At 37.9% G+C, this 16,950-nt stretch overlaps 1 protein-coding gene across 3 annotated transcripts in view; it reads right to left on the bottom strand.

The window, feature by feature from the left end:
- The window catches only part of PPP3CB (protein phosphatase 3 catalytic subunit beta), a 52,955-nt gene that overhangs the window by 10,326 nt on the left and 25,679 nt on the right, over window positions 1-16,950 (bottom strand). For 2 of the 3 annotated variants that reach the window (XM_081105250.1, XM_081105251.1), the window contains exons 9-10: window positions 16,130-16,255; window positions 5,497-5,574 (exon numbers count right to left, since the gene is read on the bottom strand). In XM_081105250.1, the coding sequence (XP_080961376.1) occupies window positions 5,497-5,574; window positions 16,130-16,255 (204 nt within the window). Of the gene's footprint in view, window positions 1-565; window positions 593-5,496; window positions 5,575-16,129; window positions 16,256-16,950 lie in introns of all 3 variants that reach the window. The other variant, XM_081105249.1, reaches the window with a different exon arrangement.

Genomic DNA, 16,950 nt, shown 5'->3' with positions numbered 1-16,950 from the left:
AAATTGACAAAATTTTTTAAATAGCTAGGAAAGGGGTATGAGGATGGGGGAAGATGACTGTAATGAAGTATACTGAATTTTCAGTCTTAATTTATATACCTGTAAAACTGAATACTATGTAAACTACGGATTTCAAATTTAAAAATTCATTGGAATATAAACGCATTGTACAAATCAGGATTTTAAATCAGTCTACAAACACATCATGCATAATATTAAAGTAAATGTCCACAGTAAAATTACTTTGGGGAATAGACAGACAATCAAACACCCCTAATCATGCAGGGAAAAGTACAAAACATTACAAATAAGCAAAAGAATGAAATTTAAAAACAAGAGGGATGAAAAAGAGGGGAAAATATTTTCATGCACAGAAAGACAGATATCTTGGAATATGACTTCTAAAAATATCAAATTCTAACTTAGATAAAACTTAAACTAAATTTTCACAAGGCCCAAGAGGACTCTGCATAAATAGTACTCAATGAATGTGCTGACTTACATGGACATGAGGACAACTTATGAAGTCATATTTCAAAACAATGTTACTCTGTCTGGTCTGTACCTTTTTTATTGCCATATATGAGCCGTTCTTCAGATGGAGAGTCCAGAAAAAAGGAAGTGAATGATGGAAAAAAGGTGGTTGAGACAAATAAAAAGATAGAAATTTAACTTGGCAGTGGTACTGAAGAATGAATGTAGAAAGAGAGAAAAATGAAGACCCTCATATTTGAAATTTGAAAAATGTAGTATTGTAGGATGTGGTAAATAAAAGAAGGATGCCACTGTATAGAGCTCTAAAGGAAAGATTCTTAAAAGATATGTGTTCAGAAGAAATTAGGGACAGAATGAGTATAATATTTAGTGAGAGTAGACAAATTAGGGACAAAAATACATGTGAAAACACATAAGACTGATAAAAGACTGTGCTAACAACAATTGCACATTTATATTAATACCCCTAAAGAAATGTATCACTCATGGAAGTATGTTAAGTGAAAGGTAATGACACAAATATGATACAAACTCATGTGGTTCTTCAAGGACACCAACATCTGCAAAATCTGTAGTATATACAGAGAAATGTAGGTAACTTTATTAACTACCTCGGTGGAAAACCTCACCCACTCCCAATGAAGGAAAGACTAAGCCTCCCGCGCTTCATAATAACAAGAGCACACAACTTCTTGAATCTGAAGCGTAGAATCTTTGCTCATACTCAGGATCAATAGTATGTGCTTTTTGTTCCTAACAGAATCTGGAAGTTTGAGGGACAACTTTTTGCAGAAATAGTGACAGACTGTTTCAAAGCAAGTAATAGCTCTAAGAGTAGGCAGCAGAGATGTTTCATCTGGGCTTTCCATATCTTCCATTCTAATGCTGAGTGAGATACATGATTCCAATTATAGGAAATGCAAAGTTTTAGTTTAGTAAAACTAAAGTACATATGAGTTATGTATTTTCTTTACAAAACTCAAGATATCACAAAAATCAGTGTTCAAAAATTCTTTAAAGATTAAATAATACCTCTAAAATGAATGCTATGTGCATTTATACATGCAATATGTTTATGCAAATATTTGACTTAACAATAACCCCACACATACATTATTAAACAATACAGAAAACCAAAGGCCATAACTTAAAAAGGAAAAGAATCTTATTCCTTCACTCAATTTCAAACCTGAATATGCAAAAATTACTCTTTCCTTCCTGCTACTGGGAAATCTCCAATCTTGCTCTCTCCCTTTTCCCACAGAAAAGCTAAACCCTTATTCTGTCTCTACAGAAATCCCTGCCCAACCAAGTTTTAGTTCTAAGTTGGATTTCTCCCCAGGCCCAGTCCATAGGATGGTTCCATTGCTGAATAGAAAAAGGAGGAGAGGACAGAAGACATGCTATCATGGTGAAAAGAAAGAAGAAAAGATGGACAGAGTTTTGGGAAAGAAATGAAGAAATATGAGTAAGAAAGAAAAATAAACCTACTTCCCGAAGCTCTTTTCCCTGTCCCGGCCCAGCACCTATCCTAATTTTCTCCCCCTTTCCTCATTCCTCAGTGTTCTTCCTCCACTACTCACTCTCATTCCCCCATGCAGACTCTAAGACCCATACTCTTAAGATTTTCTTGGGAGTCCTTGCTTCTAATACCTGAGTATAAAGGTGAAGAAAAAAGGAATTCATTTTATTTTCTTATAGACACACTGTCATAAATAGTGCTACCAATTTTTAAATTACTTAAGAGTGGGAAAGAATCTTCATCCTCTCTATTATTCCCTCAATCTACAGATGAGAAGATCCTGAGAAATTAGGTAACTTTTTCAGGATTACACAGCTAGAAGTATAATGGTAGCGCTGAGACACCTGACCCACTGATCCTTTCCACACTGCCTCTTTAATAATCAAATGTGATTCATCCCCGGAGGGTAAGAATGATATAACAATTGCATGAATAAGCATAATTTATCACTGACAGGGAAAATACTGATAAGACACATTAAATCTCAGAACTATAATAATAGTACTTTATATTTCCAATCAAATTTCCAAAAAAGATTTAGTGTCTATATTCATATAAATCATAGGTATTTAAACCACATACTATCCTAGACTTAACAGAAACTTCTTTTCTTTTTATTATAGGAAGAGGACTGAAGCATTACCTATCATCACTCCTATTTAACATACTATTAGCAATATTGATATAATTTTTAAAGAATAAAAGGGAACAATATAGAAAATAAATAGTATCAGCTTTTTGATAATGACTTATTTTTAAGTTAAGAGAAACAAAATAAAAATTATCATAGGAAATAATTTTTCTGATCTAAGCTGTTGAACACTGGATAAACCCACAAATATGTCATTACTTTATATATTCTCAGAGATAACCAGTTATAATAGTAATAGTAATAAGAATATAAAATACTAAAGTATTAATTTAACTTAATAACAGATTTTTTTCAAAGAAAAATTGTAATTTTAAATGGAATAATTATGTATTAAATAGAGTAATTATAGTAAGATAGTAAGTGAACTAATTATATAGAGCAAAAGAGCTTGATCTTAGTTTGGAAAACTAAATTTTTTTAAACTTCCTAGATTTAGATATTGTTTTTTGTTAATCCTCACCCAAGGATATTTTTCTGTTGATTTTTAGAGAGAGTGGAGGGGGAAGAGACAGAGAGAAACATCAATGTGAGAGAGACACCTCAACTGGTTTTCTCCCGCATGAGCTCCGACCAGAGCCAGGGATAGAACCTGCAACCGAGCTAAGTGCCCTTGACCGTAATCAAACCCAGGACCCTTCAGTCTGAGGGCCGACGCTCTATCCACTGACCCAAACAGGCTAGGGCTAGATATGGTTTTAATATAACCCAATGAAAACTCACACTAGGTATTTCACAGAATTTGGCAAATTAACACAAAAATGTATCTGAAAATATTAGTGGCTATGTACCAAAAATTATTTCAGTCATATCAATACCTATAACATTATGAAGTAGTTACCATTATCTTCACTTAGAAGATAAGAAAATTGAGGCTCAGAAAGGTTGAGTAACTTACTGAGGCCACACAGCCATTATAAGGAACTAGAATCTGAACCCAGACCTAGCCTTAAAAAGGTGGTAGCAGAACAGGGAAAAGAAATACTTAATTAGAACTATTTAAAAACTGTATAGCCCAGCCAGGGTGGCTCAGTGGTTTAGCATCAACCTCGGAACAAGGAGGTCACAGTTTGATTCCTGGTGTGGGCACATGCCTGGGTTGTGGGCTTGGTCCCCAGTGGGGGTCATGCAGGAGGCAGTCAATCAGTAATGACTGCTCATCATTGATGTTTCTATCTTTCTCTCCTCCTTTCCTCTCTGAAATGAATAAAAAATATTTTTAAAAAATTGTATGGAAAAGACAAATATGAAACATGTTAAAATTAAAAACTTGTACACAAACATGAAAAAGAGAGATAATCAAAATAAGGAAAAATAAGTATTATTCAGTAAAGCCCCCCCCCCCCAAAAAAAACTACATAATTTATTTTACTCTGTTATAACAAACTAGAGTGAAAAAAAGCATATCTCTGCCTGCCACCAACAGATGGCAACTGCAGACACTTGCACACGGACACTTTGAACAGACGGGCTTACAACAGGGTTTAAGAATCAAACCTGTTTGTAAATAGAGAAATATCACAATAGTTTTTACTCAGATTTTACTTGATAAGTGGTCAACTGAAATGGATGGTTTACACTGTTAGAAAAGTAGACAGTAATTTCTTCCCTTAACTTCAAGAAAATGTAAATTAAATGTAAATTAAACCAACTATAATTTCTTACTATATAGCCACCAAACAAAATAAGTAAAAATGAGCAAAATCCAATGAGGTGGGCCTGTGGAGAAATAGATCTATGGATTTGTTGCTAGAAGCACTTTATACTGGTTCAGTTCTTCTGCAAAGTAATCTGGCAATTCATAGCTAAAATAATAAAGCTAAAATTTATATTCTTTACTCTATAATGCTCTTCTAGAAATTTATTCCAAGAAGGAAAATAAAAACTATTGTACAAATGTTTATTATGTTATTCATAATAGGATATCTTAAGTTACCCAAATGCCAAAAAATATGAAATTAACTATGAAAACTATTATATATTAATACTTAGAAATAAATAGTCATTAAATTTTACCAATATACAAACCATGTTTAATACATGGGAACATTTTATATACTGCTTATAACTATGAAAAGTATGCTACAACAAAGAGATGAAGGGATATGGAAGAAAATGAAGTTTTTAGCTTATAAGTTATTTATGTACTTATTTACTCAATGAATTAAGTTTAAATAAATATTTAAATTTAAAAGTTTAAAATAAAAATTTCAAAACAAAAAATAAAAGGAATTTTGTTTCTGTATCTGTAGTATTTATACTACAAATGCACATTAGGTACAAAGGCTGATTGGCTTTCATAAGAACTAACAACCCTGTATTGGTATAACCTTGTTTCTATGGAAAATATGCTTTCTGAATCTCAAACTTAACCAGCATGTGATTTCTTAGAACACAACTACTCACTCATAAGTTGGGACAGCCTACTTTTCTTTTTGGAAAGAAGTAACAACAAAATTTTGATGCACTAAGCAATATTGTGCCAATAAAACAAAGAGCATTTTTATCCTTCCTTCTCTAAGCAGTGTCTATATTCATGAAGAACCACATCCTTTTACACCTTCAGTTTTCCTTTCCTTCTGTGCTTTCTTCCAAATTCTCCTTTCCCCAAAATTCATCTTCTTCCCCATACAAATGAACAAAAATAAAATCATTAAAGTTATTTTAAAAATCTTAAAATAAATAGTATCTGAAAAAGTGACTGTTATTTATCAAATAGCATAGTCATTTGAGATCAATGACTATATTTTGCAAAAGAGTGTGTACTGAAGCTGGCAGTTCAAAAGATACCATTTCACAATGAAAAAAATAGTAAAATGAATAATCATACCATCAAACTGGTCTTCACCTTCAGTCATCAGTTCATCATCAGAGCAAATACTAAGAACATTCACCAACATTTCTGTCACTATTCCAAAGGAAAAAAAGAAAACACAAAGTTACACATTAACTGCTTACATTCAACTATCTACATATATATACACACAGCAACTACTTATATAAATGGTCAAATGATTGACCTAAGACTAACACATTCTGATAGAAGGAATGACAAAATTAAAAGACATAAAGGCTTTCAAAATGAAAGAAATTCAATGGATAACAACTCTGAGAGAGATTCTTTATGGAATAAATTTTTAGGTCTCTCAGGGGGAAAAAAAGAAGTCCTACAGAGATAAAAAAAAAAAAAACCCACAAAAAAAAACAACAATGAAAAAAACACCATCTACGTATATACATTTAAATTCCTCATTTATGGATACATCATTAAGGAGTAAGAAAAAAATCATAGCACAGTTCCACTGTTGCAAAAAAGTCCTAGGATTCAATCTCTCTCTTAAAATTTATTTATTTTAATTTAAATTATTTATAGTTTAAAGTATTACACATCTCCTTTTACCCCCATTGACCTCTCCCCGGAGGACTCTTAAAATCTGGCTCCAACAACTCTCCTGAAATTTAATTCTTAAGATTATCAATGACTATCTAACAATCTGAATCCATAATTTGTTCTTAGGCTTAATTCACCTTTACCATTCTATATATTTTTCTCTTGGTTTCCAGAATTCTACTCTTATGGTTTTTCTACCTTTAGATTACCCCCCTCCCCAAATTTGGATATTCTGAAGACTCTCTCTGCAGTCATGTTCTTTTTATATACTCAAATTTCTTAGTGATTTTATTACTATACAGTTTAAAGTATCAACTTTTTGAAGACAATTTCAAATTCTGTATCACCAGTCTTGACCCCCTTTCTTGCAAAATGGATTTCCTTGCTGGTTTTATTGGCAACCATCCAACTATTTGTATATTGTCTGTTTCCCCCTACTGGAATGAAAGCTTCATGAGTGCAGGGGACTGTTTTGTTTGCTGCTGTATCCCCAGAGCCTAGAACAGTGCCTGGCACATGACAGGTATTCAATAAGTATCTGACAGATGAGTAAATAAAAAAGAAAGGTATAATAAATTTCAATTAATAAATAAAAATGTCTATTCAATCTTCTGATGGCAACTAGAAATGGACAGCTCTGGGATTCATATATGAAAGTCCAATCCCTACTCTCCAAAAGCTTACTAACTACTGAAGAATATATATGTGTGTATATTATATATGCATGCCACAGAAGAGTGATGAGCACAGCACTATGCTGTAAGTATATAGAGGTATGCCAAAGATATGCTAGGGAAAGGAAAGCTTTTGGTAAAAGAATCATGAAGTAGTTTACCCAGGTGGAAAGGGCAGATAAGACATTCTAAAACAAAAGTTAGAAAAACATGAAGTAGTCATATAGATCAATGGGATACAACTGAGAGTTCAGACATAAAACCTCACATTTAAGATCAATTGATTTTTTGACAGGGGTGCTAAAAAAATTCAGTGGGGAAACAATAGTCTCTTCAACAAATGGTGTGGAGGAACTGAATATCCACATGCAAAGAATGAAACTGCACATACTTACCACTTCACATCATACACAAAAATTTACTCAAATTGGATCAAAGACCTAAATATATCTGATAAGGGACTTGCATCTAAAATATATAAAGAATTCTTACAACTAAATAATAAGACAAATAATCCATTAAAATGAATAAAGGATTCAAATAAACATTTCTTTTTTAAAAAATATATTTTTATTGATTTCAGAGAGGAAGAGAGAGAGTGAGAGAAACATCAATGATGAGAGAGAATCATTGATCAACTGCTTCCTGCATGCCCCACACTGGGGATCAAGCCAGGAACCCGAGCATATGCCCCGATAGGGAATCAAACCATGACTCCTGGTTCATAGGTCAACACTCAACCACTGGCCATGCTGGCTGGGCCAAATAAACATTTCTTCAAAGAAAATATTCAAATGGCCAATAGGCACATGAAAATATATTCAACATCATTATTCATTAGGAAAATACAAATCAAAGCTACAGTGACAGATAACTTCATATCCAATATGATGACTATAATAACATGATAAATAATAAGTAAAAGTTGGCAAGTAAATGAAAATATTGGAACTATTATATACTGCCAGAGAGACTGTAAAATGGTACAGCTGCTTTGGAAAAGAGTTTGGTCAATCCTCCAAAGGTTAAACATCCATATGACCCAGCAATTTTACTCCCAGTTCTATACCTAAGAAAAGTGAAAACATATATCCACACAAATACTTGTACACAAATGTTTATCACAGCATCCATATATATACATATATATATATGTGTATATATATATATATATATATATATATATATATATGTATATGTGTGTGTGTGTGTGTGTGTGTATATATATATGTATATGTATATGTATATATATATATATATATATATATATATATATATATATATATAAAAGCCAAGCAACTGGAACGACCGGAATGACCAGTTGCTATGATGCTATGACGTGCACTGCAGCTAGGCTGGCCAGAGGAAGGGCCATGTGAGGTTGGGGGGCCCCAATCGGCACCCCTCAACCTCCCATGGCCCCTCCCCCAACCAGCCCAGCCCTGATCGGCCCCCATCAAGATAGGCCGGCCAGACCTCACCCATGCATGAATTCGTGCACTGGGCCTCTAGTTATTCACAATAGTCAAAAAGTGGAAACAACCAACTGTCCATCCGCGGTTGAATGGATAAACAAAATGTGGTATAGCCATACAACAGAATATTATTTGGTCACAAAAAGGAATGAAGTACTTATTCATGCTACAACAGGGGTGAACCTTGAAAATATTATGGAAAGAAGCCAGTCACAAAAGACCACATATTGATTATATGATTCCGTTTATATAAAATGTTCAGAATAGGCAAATCTATGAAGACAGAAAGTAGATTAGTGGTTGTTCAGGGCTGGCAAGGAGAGGTGGAAGGAAATGAGGAGTGACTGCTAATGGATACAGGGTTTCTTTGAAGAATGATGAAAATGTTTCAAAATTGATTGTGTTAAAAGATGCACAATTCTGTGAATATAGTAAGAAAACATTGGATCGTACAATTTGAACAGGTTAACTGTACAGCATATGAATTACCTCCATGAAACTATTATGAAAACATACAGAAAAAGTGTGAAGGCGTGAAACTGAGAGAGCACAATACATTTAGGAGATTGGCTGTGCTGTGCTGTGTTATGGCTAGAACATAGAGAATATGAAATAGAAAGGCAAGAAATGGGGCTAAAGAGAAAGTAGGTAACGTCCAAAAACCTTGTGTGACAGGTTAAAGTTTATCTTGAAAGCTACCAGAGGGAGAGGAAGCTGACTAGTGACATAAAGGATGTTTGAGTGCTATTAAGAGCCCAGCTAGCCCAGCTGGAATGGCTCTGTGGTTGAGCATTGACCTATGAGCCAGGAGGTCACTGGTCCCATTCCTGGTCAGGGCAAATGCCCAGTAGGGGGTGTGCAAGAGATAGCTGATCAATGATTTTTTTATCATTGATATTTCTATCTCTCTCTCCGTCTTCCTTCCTCTCTGAAATCAATTAAAAGAAAAAAATATATATTTTTTATATGTATAAAAATATATACATATAATAAATATATATATATATATGTATGTATATATATATATATATATATATATATATATATATATATATATTAACAGCCCAGCTAATGCTAGAAATCAAAGGGTGGTACCTATTTATAAGGCTGTATAAATATCTTCAGCAGTGCTCTATACCCTGGCTATAAGAACAGAGATAATGGATGGCTGGACTTCACTGGGGCCGAGTTATAGGACAAGTGAAATAGAAAAACAAGAGATAAAGGAGTTTGAGGGTGTACTAAGAAGGAAGAGAGGGAAGGAGGGCTCTGACTAAAAAGAATAGACATGGTCAAAGGCTGAGTGATTCCAATGAAGCTTATATAACCAGAATGAGGGATTGCTAGAATAACAGGGGTTTTCATCAGAGGGTGTTAATGATAGTGTCATATCATTATCAGATTCAAAACATCCAAGTTATCTTTAACCATTCCCTCCCCTTAAACATGCATTAGTGTTAAGTCTCACTGATTCTACTTCTACAATTCTTACAGTTCTCCCCTGCTTTCCATTCCTAATCCTACCAGAGCTTCATTATGTTTCCATTTGATTCTTGGTGTAGCTTCATAACAGGTCTCCCAACCTTTAGTCTTTCTTCCAGTCCATTTCACCAAAATAATTTTTCTAAGTAACTATCATGGTCATATTCTGTTTCAATTGCTCCCCACCACTTATGAAAGTTCCAAATTCTCTGAATGGTGATCAAGAGCCTCATGACCTAGACATGACTTAGCTTTTCATTATTTTCCTCTACTGTCCTCCATACATCTTACTATCTAATCAGACTGAACCCCTCAACATTTGTCAGTGGCCTTATGCTTTCTTGCTTTCAGACTCAGGTTCAGGAAGTTCTCTTACCTAGAATTCTCATGCCCTTATGTACCAGCACAATTCCACCATTCTTCCAGTCCCAGACCAATGATACTTTAATCCCTCTGACAAATATAATCTCCTTTCTCTCTTAATTGCTATAAAACTATGCTTGTCTAAGACTGCTCACTGTATTATATTTTATCATTATTTATGTAGCTTAAATCCCTTATTAATCTGCAAAGAATCATATCTTACTTTATTTTTGTATCCTAAGTACCTTGAATAAAACACACTTTCAAAAGAACATCTGGTAAAGGAATAAATCTTACAAGTATGACCTTCTATGGAAGATCACAACATAGTGGATCCTCTAGAACAGAGAGGTTCTTAAATTGGAGCCAATAAACTCGAGGGGACTAACCAATTGACTTCAGCGTCCTGAAGATGTTATGTGTATGTACAAATGTAAGCATATTTGTACATGAATTTTTCTGGGGCAAAAGTCCCTTTCATCAGATTCTCAAAAGGGTTTTAGCTCAACCAGTGTGGCTCAGTGACTGAGCATTGACCAATGAACCAAAAGGTCACAGTTCGATTCCAGGTCAGGGCACATGCCCGGGTTGAGGGCTCGATCACCAGTGGGGGGTGTGCAGGAAGCTTGATTCTCTCTCATCATTGGCGTTTCTATCTCTCCCTCTCCCCTACCTCTCTGAAATAAATTTTTAAAAAATTGTTTTATATTTAAAAATTGTTTGTGCAGTTACGTTAGTCTAAAAAGGAATCCTGCCGAAACCGGTTTGGCTCAGTGGATAGAGCATCGGCCTGCGGACTGAAAGGTCCCAGGTTCGATTTCGGTCAAGGGCATGTACCTGGGTTGCGGGCATATCCCCAGTAGGAGATGTGCAGGAGGCAGCTGATCGATGTTTCTCTCTCATCGATGTTTCTAACTCTCTCTCTCCCTTCCTCTCTGTAAAAAATCAATAAAATATATTAAAAAAAATAAAAATAAAAAGGAATCCTTACTATAAACGCTTTTCCATTTTCTAAAACATTTATAGATATAAAAAAAAAACCCAGATGAGATTTGATTACAAATATCTGAAGTGTGTGTTGGGGAGCAGTGGAAGGGGATATAAATGACACAATATTGGCCATGATAACTGTTGGAGTAATTGGGAACTCATCTTATTAGTCACTCTGCCTTTGTACATGTTGGAAATTCCAACTTTATTTTTCAATGAAAAATAAAAGCCCTCAAAAGGTTAAAAACACAGCTTGTATCAAACTTTAGGATTAAACCAGCCTCTCAGGAAGGCTCTGGCTTATGTTAGTTGCTTCCCAGGAACTAGACCAAAGTCACACTGGCTTATTTGAAGTAGAACAAATGAAACATCATTTGCTGCTTTCCATACCAAAAGAAAAGTTTTACTAGAATCAAGTAGTTAGGCTATCTAAATAAATAACATGCATTAAAATGAAAAAATATGCAACAAGTTTGAGAAAATTTTCTTACTGTGCTCAACATTGCATATAATATTAAATTTTAAGCTTCACGTTTTTATTTTTATTTATTTTTAGTATTTTTATTGATTTTTAGAGAGAGGAAGAAAGAGGGAGAAAGCATCCATCAGCTGCCTCCTGCACGCCCTCTACCAAGGATCGAGCCCACAATCCATGCATGTGATCTAACTGGGAACTGAACCAGCAATCTTTTGGGGCACAAGATGACGCCCAACCAACTGAGCCACACCAGCCAGGGCCTGAGCTTCACATTTTTAGAAAGACATGAGTAATTTAGAGAAGATTCGTAGATATACAATAAAAATGGTCAAGATGAATACTTCCTGATCTTATAATAGAGACCCAGTGCATGAATTCATGCATGGGTGGGGTCTGGCCGGCCCACCTTGATCAGGGCCTATTGGGCCAGGCCGACCGGAGGGAGGGGCCACAGGCGGTTGGCTGGCTGGCCCCACCTACTGATTGAACTCTGGGTTGAAGGGGACAATTTGCATATTAGCCTTTTATTATATAGGACTAGTGGCCCGGTGCACAAAATTTGTGCATGGGTGGGGGGGTGTTCCTCAGCCCGGCCTGCACTCTCTCCAATCTGGGACCCCTCGGGGGATGTCCAACTGCCGGTTTAAACTGACCGTCGGACATCCCTTTCGCAATCCGGGACCACTGGCTCCTAACCACTCACCTGCCTGCCTGATCGCCCCTAACCACTCTGCCTGCCAACCTGCTCGCTCCCAACTGCCCCTGCACTGGCCTTCTCACCCCGAACTGCCCCCCAATGCTGGCCTGATCTCCCCCAACTGCCCCCCAATGCCGGCTTCATGGCCACCAACTGCCCCCCTCGGCCAGCCTGCTCGCCCCCAACTGCCCTCCTTGCCGGCCTCATAGTCCCCAACTGCCCTCCCTTGCCAGCCTCATGGCCCCCAACTGCTCCTCACTGCCGGCCTGATTGCCCCCAACTGCCGGCCTGCTGCCCTCATGGCCCCCAACTGACCCCCCTGCCAGCCTGCTCACCCGAAACTGCCCTCCCCTCCTGGCCTGATTGCCCCTAACCACCTCTGCCTCGGCCCGCCACCATGGCTTTGTCTGGAAGGTCTTCTGGTCTAATTAGCATATTACCCTTTTATTAGTATAGACTAGAGGCCCGGTGCACAAAAACTTGTGCACTCGGCAGGGGGGGTGTGGGGGGGGTGGGGTCCCTCAGCCCGGCCTGTGCCCTCTCGCAGTCTGGGACCCCTTGGGAGATAACGACCTGCTGGCTTAGGCCTGCTCCTGGGTAGCAGAGGGCAGGCCCAATCCCTAGGTGCAGCCCCTGGTCGGGCTCAGAGCAGGGCTGATTGGGGAGTTGGGGTGCCGCCCCTGTCATGCACAGAGCAGGGCGGATCGGAGGTTTCGATGCCACCCTCAGTCACGCTCAGGGTAGGGCTGATTGGGGGGTTGGGGCACTGCCCCTGTCACACACAGAGCTGGGTGGATCAGGGGGTTGGGGCGCCGCACCCTGTCACACTCAGGGCAGGGCCGATGGAGAGGTTATGGCTCTACCCCATCATACACAGAGCAGGGCCCGTGGGGGGGGGGGGCGGTTGGGGCGCTGCACCCTGTCACACACAGAGCAGGGCCGATCAGGGGGTTGGGGCGCCGCACCCTGTCACAAACAGAGCAGGGTGGATAGGAAGGTTGTGGCCCCGCCCCATCACACAGAGCCGCAGGGCGATCAGGGGGTTTGGGTGCTGCCCCGTCACGCTGATCCCGGTGTCGGAGGCCTCGTGGCTCCGCTGATCCCAGTGCTGGGAGGCATATTACCCTTTTACTATATAGGATAGAGGCCTGGTGCACGCGTGGGGGCCGGCTGGTTTGCCCTGAAGGGTGTCCTGGATCAGGGTGGGGGTCCCCACTAGGGTGCCTGGCCAGCCTGGGTGAGGGGATGATGGCTGTTTGCAGCTGGTCACACCCCCTTCAGGGTGGGGGTCCCCACTGGGGTGCCTGGCCAGTCTGGGTGAGGGGCTGAGGGCTGTTTTCAGGCTGGCGGGTGACTGAAGCTCCCAACCGCTCCTTTTTTTCTTTTTTTTAAAATTCTGGGCCAGCTTTAGCTCTGAGGCTCCAGCTCTTAGGCCTCCGCTGCTGAAAGCAGGTTTCTGGCCTTTGTTTACCTTCTGTATTTGAAACAATGTTGCGATCCTGCTGGCTGAAGCCCGGTGACTAAAGCAGGTTTCTGGGGTTTTGTTTAGCTTCTATATTTGTAACATAGTTGCTTAGAGTTGCAGCTCAGAGGCCGGCAGCGGCAGGCGGGGAACGTTGGAGTCCTCCATCACTGAAGCAAGCAAGCCTCATGTTCGCTTCCAGCTGCCTGGCTGCCGGCCGCCATCTTGGCTGGCAGTTAATTTGCATATCGCCCTGATTAGCCAATGGGAAGGGTAGCGGTCGTACACTAATTACCATGTTTCTCTTTTATTAGATAGGATAAGATGATTTAGAGTGGCAAAAGAAAGCCCTGGATGGTGTGGCTCAGTTGGTTGGGGCATCATTCTGTACACCAGAAGGTGGCAGGTTTGATTCCAGGTCAGGGCACATGCCCAGGTTGTGGGTTCAATCCCCAGTCAGGGCCCATGCAGGAGACAACCAACTAATGTTTCTCTCTCTCTTTTCCTCTTCCTCTCTCTATAAGTAAAAAATTAGAGTGGCAAAAGAAGAATAAAAGATCACTTAGTAACAGACTTCAAATGTAGAAATACTGATAGAAATCTGTTCTCCATCTTCATTTATGAGAGATCAACTGAAAGATTAAATTTTCTCATCTTTCAAAAGGAGTTAGGCTACATGATTGTTAAGTTCATCATGAGCTCTAAAATTCTGTGATGTCCTGGTTTTTTGGTCTCCCCCCCCCCTTTTTTTTTGATGTCCTGATTTTTTATAGATACATTACTTGAGAAAAACTATTCTCAACTAGTTCTTTCCTTGTTTAAACACTTATAGCAATTAGGTGTAAATATTTCCTTATTGTGGAAACATCAGAGAATCAAATTAGAATTTATAAAATGTCCATATTCCTTTTACTTTATCCTTCCTGCTCTCTCTACCCCCCATTCCACTGATATTATCCTATATAATAAAAGCCTAATATGCTACATGTCCGACCATTCAACCAGCCGCTATGACATGCACTGACCACCAGAGGGCAGACGCTCCGACTGGTAGGTTAGCTTGCTGCTGGGGTCTGGCCAATTGGGATTGGGCAAGACGGGCCGGACACGCCCTGGAGCCCTCCTGTGGTCCCTCCCCAGCCCTAATCGTGCACTGGTGGGGTCCCTCGGCCTGGCCTGTGCCCTCTTGCAATCCAGGACCCTCGGGGGATGTAGGAGAGCCAGTTTTGGCCCGATCCCTGCAGGCCAGGCCGAGGGACCCTACCAGTGCACAAACCTGTGCACCGGGCCTCTAGTATTGGAATAGTTGAGTTGCAGTCTAGCTTGGAGATAGGAGAATGAGCAAGATGAATTCTTAAATTACTTTAGCCTGATGATGCTATGATTGAACTATTTCTCATATACCAAAGATAGAAGGTTATAGTGTAATCCATCCCTTGCACCTAAGCCCTTTACTGGCCCCCTTCTCAAATGCTAAAGTGGGTAATTCTATCTCTATATTAATTTAATGCTGACCTATTAAGTAACTGACAAAGACTGAAAGCAATCTAAAAAAAACAAAACAAAAAAACCAGTTTGACATGCACAGTTTAAGTATTAACTCTAAATTTTAGAACCAAAAATTGCCGGCAAAAATACCATATCTAAAACAGAAAGAAACATTTTGTAACATGAAAGAGGTGAGAAAAAATAGAGAAGGTTATAGAACAAAATGTTTTCCAATCATGTCTGTACTCTCATACTCTTCCACATATGGAAACTAAGGCATTGCCTTGTGGAAAAATTAACGCAAAATTGGAAAAGGAGAATGTGATAATGTAAGCTTAAGAATTCTATAGAACAAGGACAAAATATAGAAACAAAACTTCTTAAATAGCATTTATATTCTCTTTAAAAGCCTATTAAGTATATACCAATAGATATTCTTCTAAATTATTAGAGAAGCACCACTAAAATTGCATACATGCATATTTTTATATAAAATATTAAGTTAGAACCCGAATTTTTCTTTATTTTTCTCAGAGTACAGAATTGCTATAAAATGACTAACATTGCCCAAAACAAGGCCTATTAAATTCTCCCATGAATTGCTGTCACATTCCCAAAAATTGTTGTTAAAACATACAACAGTGTCTTTTACAAAGCAAAGCTATCCCTCTACAACTTCATAAAAGATTTAAGCTAAAGAAAAAAAGATAGAAAACCCAACAGCTGAAGACAACATTGGGCTATTTATAAGTCTTCTCCCAATCCCCCAGACACACTCCCATGGAGGCTGTAAACAGCTAACTAAAATATCTTTGAGGCCTTCATATCCACACCCACTGACACAAGTAGAGTTGTACCCACAGTGAAACTAGACTTCAGCTTCTTTAGCAAGTATATGCCTGCAATAGCAAACTGGAGTAAATGTAACAGTAATAAAACAATTTTTTAAAATTAAAATTATACCTTTTTCTCCAACAAATGGTAAAGACCACGTGAAGACATCCATAAAATTGGGCAACCAGTAAGGATGTGGAGAACAGTTAAATTGTCGAATATTCATCACATTATTTTCATACTTTAATACAGCAGCTGCAAGATAAGTATAAATGTCAATGTAACAATTTGTGTTTAGCTCCAAAAGTCTAAAACACATAAAAGCAGAAAAATATCTTTTTAATGGGGTGAGGAATCAAGGGGTGAGTAGAATGAGGGCTAGTAGAGGGAGGTAGGCACTAATTTTTAATAACACATTTTCTGTTTTTTAACACTTTTATTTAGGGCATAGTCAAATTTTGTTATTATTAATAAATATTCTATTCTTTTCTAAATGTTTGTTTTACTTTATAATCCAATGATAAATATACACTTTTATTAAATCCAAAATTGTGAAAACTCAATTTACAGAGGAAACACAGAATGGCAATGAACAATTTTCTAGGTTTAAAAGTTCATTTAAGTTACGGGAATTTAAGAGGGTCTTTTTAGTTGTAGGCAACTTGAATAGGATAGCTGAATGGTAATAAAGAAAAACAAAACAGAAAACAAAAAAATGTAATGTGAAACATTTTATTTATAAATGTAAATATATTTATTTCATTTAATATGGAAAATCAAGTGAAACTACTACAAAGAAATATTTTACTTCATTTAGAAAAACCCACCCCTACAGTACCAGAAGAGGGAATAGTATAGCCAAATAACTTAAAGATAACATATTCATCTCAATTTTAGGTATCTTTCTTATGTTTCAATATATTAATATAAATATTATCTTAAATTAATTG

The sequence above is a fragment of the Myotis nattereri genome, assembly GCF_964212035.1.
Source record: "Myotis nattereri genome assembly, chromosome: 13".
Classification (NCBI taxonomy): Eukaryota; Metazoa; Chordata; class Mammalia; order Chiroptera; family Vespertilionidae; genus Myotis; species Myotis nattereri.
This window is presented reverse-complemented; position numbering and strand designations above follow the sequence as displayed.